The sequence below is a fragment of the Primulina tabacum genome, chromosome 15 (assembly GCF_025594145.1).
Source record: "Primulina tabacum isolate GXHZ01 chromosome 15, ASM2559414v2, whole genome shotgun sequence".
NCBI classification, from domain to species: domain Eukaryota; kingdom Viridiplantae; phylum Streptophyta; class Magnoliopsida; order Lamiales; family Gesneriaceae; genus Primulina; species Primulina tabacum.
Window position 1 is genome coordinate 31,773,431 of NC_134564.1, and position 8,528 is coordinate 31,781,958.

At 32.8% G+C, this 8,528-nt stretch overlaps 1 protein-coding gene across 5 annotated transcripts; it reads right to left on the reverse strand.

Moving 5' to 3' along the window:
* Positions 1 to 2,149: 2,149 nt before the first annotated feature.
* LOC142526936 (uncharacterized) lies at positions 2,150 to 8,326 on the reverse strand. Of its 5 annotated transcripts, XM_075631616.1 has the most exons (7): positions 5,851 to 6,068; positions 5,715 to 5,759; positions 5,196 to 5,248; positions 4,554 to 4,645; positions 4,223 to 4,481; positions 2,584 to 2,728; positions 2,150 to 2,461 (listed from the first exon to the last, which is right to left on the reverse strand). In XM_075631616.1, exons 4-7 carry the CDS (start codon positions 4,635 to 4,637, stop codon positions 2,443 to 2,445), a joined length of 507 nt encoding a protein of 168 aa, XP_075487731.1. In that variant the 5' UTR covers positions 4,638 to 4,645; positions 5,196 to 5,248; positions 5,715 to 5,759; positions 5,851 to 6,068; the 3' UTR covers positions 2,150 to 2,442. The 5 variants fall into 5 exon arrangements, with proteins under 5 accessions (XP_075487731.1, XP_075487733.1, XP_075487734.1 ...); XM_075631618.1 differs by lacking the exons at positions 5,715 to 5,759; positions 5,851 to 6,068 and adding an exon at positions 8,283 to 8,326; XM_075631619.1 differs by lacking the exon at positions 5,196 to 5,248 and having other exon boundaries at positions 5,851 to 6,069.
* Between the last annotated feature and the right edge of the window lie 202 nt (positions 8,327 to 8,528).

Sequence of the window (8,528 nt, forward strand, 5' to 3'; positions counted from 1 at the left end):
TTCTTTCGAAATAGATATTATGTATGTAGATTTCTCACATGTTCGACTTTTATAACAAGTTCTTCCTATAACGTAATATGTCAAATATTGGTGAAAATTACACTTTTGGTAGGATCACATATATACGCTTTGACTCTTTGCGGTTTTTGATATGTGTTGTCAAATTTAAATTTTAGTCCACTCTTTTTTTTTAAAAAAAAATATAGCCTTTTTAACATCATGATGTCAATGTTACGATGATATGTATAGTGTCAAATCAACATTCTCACTGAAAAAGATGTTAAAATCGAAAAATACATGACTAACTTTGAAATTAAAGTTGATAATGTAAATGATCAAAACTGTATAAAAAAAAAATACATATATCACCGAAATTCAATTTCCCAAAATCTGAATTTATGTTTTCATACATAAAACGAATATTTGAGGTAAAGAATAATTATAATAGAAGGGAAATTGTATATAGATTCATTGATCATTTAACAAATATTCCATTAATTCTTTTTTATAAGATAATATACGTATTTTTTTTTTCATATTTAGGAATGACAACAGGGCGGTTTCACAAGGACCCGAAACCCGAGCCGTTAAAATTTTTAAAGACATGTACTCTCTTCTACTCGTTAGAACTCAAACATATATCCAACTTACCAATATCCAAAGTAGAATGTGCTGGACCTATTAAATTGGTCAAAAAATTATATGTATACTTTATTTGATATGTCTAATTTTTAGTTAACACAATCATAAAAAAAAAAATTAAACAAAACAATTCAAATCGAGATTCTCATTGCAAAATTAACTAAATCAAATTAATTAATCGAAACATTTTTCTTGAAATTCTTTCTCATTACCAAATATCATAAGACAAAAACTTGTCTGAGACGGTTTCACGGGTCGTATTTTCTGATACGGATATCTTATTTGGGTCATCCATGAAAAAATATTAATTTTTATGCTAAGAGTGTTGCTTTTTGTTGTGAATATCGGTAAGGTTGACCCGTCTCACATGTAAAGATTCGTGAGATCGTCTCACAAAAGACTTACTTATATCATAAAACATGCTCGTATAAACATAAAGATGAGATAATATTTGTTAAATGTAGTTTGTCCTATTATTATAAAAGTATATATAAAAATATACTTACACATCTAAAATTGTTATTGGTATCTGTCTCGAGACCCGTTTTCATTACTTAATACACTCCCCAAACAGGTCGGATCCCGGTTCTGTTGTCCTAAAATATTCATCTCCTCCCTCTTTTCCATTTGTTGGTTGAGGTTCTTCATTCACCCAATAGAGTTTTTGTGACGGAAAATGGTGGATGTTGACTCACAGCCTACACATACGTGGCATGCCTACATGATTGACACGTGGTTGTTAGCCCTAGCCCTAATTGTCCACTTAGAAGAGCATTATTAATTTTGATTTTGTGGTGTTCTTCAGGGGAGAGACGATGACAGTGATGTTGTCTGGGACGAAGCGGAAGTTTTATATGTTTGTATAAGATGTTTATTATAAAATAAAAAAAATATTGATGGATCTCTTATTTTTTATTTTCAAGTGAAATGATTGACCGATTATTTTATAAAAAAACGCGAATATAGATTGACCTATTGTTTAGGTTAGAAAAAAAGGTTTACAAATATTTTGTGGTCTTATCAAATTAATATTATTTATTATTAAATTTATACGTAAAACATCACTTGTAATAAAAAAAAAATTCAGAGTTTCATCCTCCGTGCTAGACACGTGCAACGGTTAATGCCCATTTCACATCAAACAAAGCTCGCCAAAAATTATGGAAAATGCAATATTGCACATACCTTGAGTTTTTTTATTTATTTATTTTTATTATTATTTAATTTGATAATCGTCATGTAACTATAACGTTTTTATTTTTATCATCATCGTAAAAAAATAAAAAAATGAAAAAAATCTCGAGCACATGTTATATAAATTTATTATTTATCAGTATTGTTGATTTAATTTTATTATTAATTTTATACCCTACTGTATAACCAAAAGTATACCGGTCTATACACCACCATGGACTTAAAGAGTAAAAAAAAACACACAGAGCTCAGAAGGAAAATAGATCTTGCCACACAGTCACAAACCATGGCATGCAATAACAGATTGCTGGGGTAACAAGAAAAAGACAAGTGGATCCTAATATAGACGCTTAGGTATACTCTGTTAGGAGGTCACACATGAGTGTAATGGTCTACACACGAGATAAGATAACATTGGAAACATTCAAATGCTACAGTGTTTACTCTATAATGTCCTCGGGGGGAGGGGGGGGTGTGGACAGATTTAAGCTTACTCAATTTCCTTGGTTCAAGAATAAACTAACAGAAGAAAAAGGGGCAGATGGACGTTTAGATTTAATCGACATACCAAATCAGGAAAATTCAAGTCCATAGAACTGCAATGGATCAATCTTTCTCTATGATCCTGGATCAAAACAACCAAAAAAGTAACCATAATTTATTCACATTGAGACAAAGATGTTAACATCTGAAGAGATGCTAAAGATTAGCTACTGAGTAAAACTTAATCTTTAGAGTAAAACTTACTTCGGCTTGTCAGACAAGGTCACTAGAGATCTCAACACACCTGGACTGATTTTATCAGAAAGAACACCTTTTTCTGAAATTAAGAAGGATTTCTCTTTCACATAGCTTTGAAGTTTCTTAGATTCATAATCAAGGCGAGCTTGATCTACAAAATATTGAAGCCATCAGAGTGAGGAAGAAGAACAAGAACCCCGATTAGCACTGAAGTAATGTCGAAAATCACAGCCAGTAAAGATGAGAATCAAGTACTAATATGTTAAATGGCATGCTTAGAAACACCACATCCAGCATGAACATACTTTCCCTCAAGACTTGGGGATAAAATAGATGGTCAAGAAAAGGAAGTACTAAGTTACACGCTCATATAATATATGTGTAAAGCCTATCGAAACTGGGACATCATATTTTATTAAAATATCTTTCGATTAAGATCATTCTTTTGTCATGGCAGCTTTATCTCCTTATGTCCCCATGATTCCTGCAGCACAAAATAAGCTTTTTCCAACAAACCGTAACACAAACTACTATCAGAAGTTATCTTCCCTTCCTTTATCCCAAGTGTTAAAAAGAAAACATTTCACACAGTCAAGTGCTAAGAAAAAATTCGAAAATTTAGTCATTTAGATGGTATTATTCAGTATGCAATACATCAGGCTTTGTTCCATGGATCATAATTGTCCTAATGATGATTGTTCACCCTCAATATTATTCCAGCAATCTATTCGAACCTTTTTCCATTTTTCAACGATTATGAGGCCAATGTTGCTGTTTCATTTTAAGTGATCATGTCTTTCTAGTTTATCCAATTTTATTTGAAGCCTCTTCTTCTGATTTCTCCAGGAGGTCAGCTCCCTAGAAGAAGCAAATCCTAACATAACCCTTGCATCAGCAAATGTCATCTTAATGTTTCCAGGTCAGATTTTGATGTAAACGATGTTCGGTGCTCAAATTTCATGAGAGAATTACTAGCTATAGTTACGTAAATGAGCCTAACAAAGAAATTTCTTGATTCTTAACCTCTTTCACTTTTCTTTTGTAAGTTAACCCCCATTTAGAATTCCTCTCATATTTGCCCAAGATTACCCTGATTGAATGGCAGCCCAATTGTTTTGACCCAAAATCTTCTTTTTTTCCCAGTCACCAGTCAAGTCCTATTCTCCCTCCCCCTGCTCTATCTCCTCACCACTGCCCTACCACTAGGTTCTATTCCTCTTTTTCATTGACGATATGAGCATCCAAGAGGGAGAAGCAGTGCAGGTCTTTCCGAAGTCCACAAGAAAATCCCTGCACAATGCCACACAACTCTCTCTCTTCTTCCACACTTCTCTAACTTATTCCCTCCATCAATCATATGCCGAAGGAAACGCTGCTACTGCCGCCTACTGAAGTACCATCAACTAGAAAAAATCTCCAATGTGCGTCGCCAGAAAACGAGCAAGAACCATTCAGTCAATCATGCCTTCTGTTAGATAAACAACAGCTCTAATCTCCCGAATCTGGGTAACTCTCCATACAGTGGAAAACATAAAAACAACTTTGTAGAATAACTTGAGATAGATCTTAAAAGATGAAATAATTCACTCCAAAAACACGAAACTATTATAACAAATAATTCATTGCCAAAAGGCTCCACAACTACCTGTCTCTAAAATGGTATGAGCGGCGTGAAATGGCACTGTGGCAAATACATCAGTTCCGGGGAACATAAACCATGTTTTTTCCCTCGAATTGTGATCACCACAGGTCGCACAGACCTCTTTAATCAGTGGCCTTGATTCGATATCCCTCATCATCGACTCGAAAGGCAGAGGAACACTGGCCTTTGTCGTTCTAGCCCTCTTTCTTAGCGCCGATAAGGCTTCCCTATTACCATTTCTCACTCTATCAATCTCAACCAACTGCAACCACCATTATCATAAAATAAGCCTTTTTCTCTGAAAAACTAGATGCATTATGTAATTTCCAAGTACCTCATGACGCGCCAATAGAAGATTTTCAGCTTCGATTTCAACTTCTGCAAGTCCCTGTTGGAACTGCTCCATTGCTTCGTCCATTATGCGTCCTGAATATTAGTAATTCACTGATATTATTCATCAATCCGTTGTCAATTACCTCACTAAATCGCCAAAATCAACACTTTCTTTGTCTTCAAGGATTTCAGCGAGTCTATAAAATTGCTAGGGCTTTTCGATCTTAATTATGGTCCATAAATAGTTCTTTTTTCGTTTCTTCTACTAATAAACCTCGTGATTAAAAAACTTTATAATAAAAATTCAAATTACACCAAAAACACAATATTCTTCAATTTAGAGGCGGGCACGGGTGGGATTTTTTGGATTGGGTACCCATTTTGTTGGGGAGTGTTTATACTACCCGAATCCGGCCGGACTCTGGTTTGGGCAGTATTTTTACTACTCGAACCCAACCCGACTTTGGTTCGGGTAGTAGTCTTTTTCAAAAAAAAAAAATCTTACATTTCATGAGACTGGCATCACTTAACAGCAGAAATAATGAGAGAACAAGCATAGATAAGAAAAGAGGGCAGCTTTGAACATCAAGGCATCACTTAACAGCAGAAACCAAAACATTTCATGAGACTGGCACTTGCATACCAAATCAGAAACTTCCGTTTGCAAATTAGGGGACCAATTGACCATGTAAGAACCTGCAACAAAATCTTTGTTATCAAGTATAATACAGGGTATGAAACACAAAATGACAAAATTCTAAATCGATTCAATGTCAATTCATACAGTTACGAACATTTCAATAATGAAGCAAAGAAAAGCAATTGATCTCACTCCAATTCACAACATAGGTTTTTCCTACAGGAGTCCAAACCCATCTAGCATAAACTGAGTAAATTATAAACAAAAATACCAATTTTAAAATATAGTAAGAAGAAAATCAATAGGTTTCTCCTGTAATCAACAACTAACTGGAAAATATGCATAGATATTATACAAGTAGACATGATATGAGGTAATATGTTAGCTCTTAACTTCCTTTAACAAAAGCAAACTGCACATATGATCAAATAATTTCCAGTATCTTCTTTTCTAAATATAAAAAGGCTTGTAGCAGTTATTGTATAATGTCTTCAAACATCTGAACAAGCACTGTGAAATTACCTGGATAAATTAGGCCTTTGTCGTGAATCCTAATAAATGCCTCAACTGCAGGAACAGACGGGCATAACATAATATTCAACTTCCAAGGTTTTACTTTAGAATCTGTTTTTTTTTTAAAATATGTCTCCGACTTTACCGGAAATTGCTTGACTGGTGATTGGCTTGCTGCGACTTGAACCAGGGGACAGGAACGTTGTTGGCTTGCTGCGACTCCAACTAGAGAGGGAGAGATGAGACTCGAACGATCTTGAACCAGCGAGGCAACGATGGCTTCCAGTTCCACCGTCGGCGAACGAGAGAAGGAAGAAGGGTTTCACGTTTAAGAATTTAGTTGCTGTAATTGGATTTCACTCATTAGAACAAACTTTGGGCCGCTCTAAAATCAAGATTAAGCCCATATCTTTTCTTTTTTAAAACCATATCCGGTATTTCGGATAGATCCGATTTACACTAACAAATTCACTCGATCTGCTTCAATTCAGCAATTACCTTTAAGATAGCAAATAATTAAGTCTTTTTTTCACAAAAGAGATAAAATAATTAAACTTATGTTGTATAAAAACAAATATTAAAAATTTTGACATTTTACTTAATTAAAATCTTGAAAAAGTTTACAATATAATATTTTTTTGATGACATTCTTTCTTTGTTTTGTACGTGATATTTATAATATCTATACTTTTATATTATTATATTATTAATTTTGAAGGTTTTTAGAGCTAACTAATTTTTGATGTTCATTGTCTGTTTTAATAATTATATAAATTAATAAAGCCTTAAAATTTTAATGTAAATCACATGTAGCTTAACAAATAGAGTCTTGCTTTCTTAAGTAAGCCTCAAGTTGTAGGTTCAATTCCTACTTTTTTTTATCTTTCTTTTTTTTGCTTATTTTTGTAATTCATATCACAATTACAGTGTATTTCATCACTATTTCTTATAATTACAGTTTGATTCTCATTTAAATATAAACAAAATATTAAAAAATATTACAAGCACATGTTTATTAGTTTATTTAATGAATGAGCTTTATATGAGTTTAAGGAGGTAGCTGAACATGAAGGTGTTAAACAATCAACGAGGGTTTTCACAAATGTTGAATTTTAGATAGATCAAGAATGACACTGATTTGGTTAAAACTTGCGAGAAGAACTATAAAATTTTGGTTCAAATGCACAAAGACATACATGTATTATTGGGTTGGAAGATATGGAGGGGAATGAATTGTCCTTTTTCCCTCTTTACTTGGACATGTAAATACAATAAAAATTATGGAAAAATGACTAGGACATTAAGGCATAGTTTGGTATACATGATAGGATAAACATGTGATATATAATATAAGGATAAGTTAAGGATAAATAAAATGTAGGATATTATATTAATGTTTGGTATGATTTTAATAAGAGTAATTAAATTTATATATTAGATTGTAATGACAAAATTAACATTATCATAATAAATTTTATAATTTCAAAATTGTTGTTTAGAGTTCATATTTTTTATCTGTTCATGCGCCGATAGTGTTTGCACGATTTATTTATTTTTACCTAATTTTATATATTGTATAATATGATAATTGATCCCTTGATTCTGTGAGTCAAGTCAAATATCAATTTTTAAGGTTAATCGAGTGATACTAATAATTTTATTGATATTTATAAAAATTATTTATATAATTATCTCGAATTCATTTATATAATTATCATATTATATAATATATAAAATAAATAAAAATATTTATTTGCTTTCTAATTTCTACCTACTAGCATAGATTTATAAAAATCATTTATAAATTGAAGGCAATTAAGTCTTTTGTAGTGTATTTTATCATTAAATTAAAATTATCACACCTAATAGAAGAGACATTTTATCCTTCTAAAAAATTATTTATCAGGGGTCCATGATATTATCATGGGCTTTTTAGAAAAGTACCAAACATGGGATAAAGATGATTATTTTTCAATCTCTCCCTTATCTCATGTACCAAAACTATGCCTAATAGTCAATTTTCAATTCACATAAGCTCCTCCAGCTCCCGCTTAGTAACCTTTTTCCGGCGAAAAGTGGCCACGTACACTACAAAAAAAAAGGGACTATGACCGTCGCTAAAACCGTTAGGCGACGGTTATAGCGACGGTTTGGTGGTCCGTAACTGGAGGTCGCGTCGCCTTCATATAGCGAAGGTTTCTCAATAACCGTTACAAATTAGCGACGGTCATGTATTTAGCGACGGTTTAATTAAGCGACGGTTAAATAGAGACCGTCGCTACCTAAAGCGATAGTTAACTTAATCGTCGCTTCATATCGAAAACCGTCACGATATGAAGCGACGGTTTTTGAAAAGACCGTCGCTATATATAACAATGATTTTGGGAAAAACCGTCGCTATATGAAGCGAAGATTTACCAAAAAACCATAGCTTAACGTTGCTACGGTTTTTACTCTATCTAATAAAAAAAACTCATTCATGATTTACAAGATTAATAATCTACTACACTAAAATTCATAAATAAAATACTAGCAAAAATTAAATATTAATTTTCTGTAAAGAAAACGCTTTAAAACCTGACGTGCGCAAAGATATGCAGATCCACGTAACGCTGGAAGATCACACGGACGAGCAAATCTACAAAATTAATACGAAAAAATATTAGTACAAAGAAAAAAAACCGAAATTGCGAAAAATTGATAAAGTTTCGCTACTACCAGAGAAGAAAGGCGAAAATCGCGTGAAGAAATGTTCGCGAACCGCGGTATATATAGAATCATAGCGACGAGTTTTGCAAAACCGTCGCCATTAGCGACAGGATT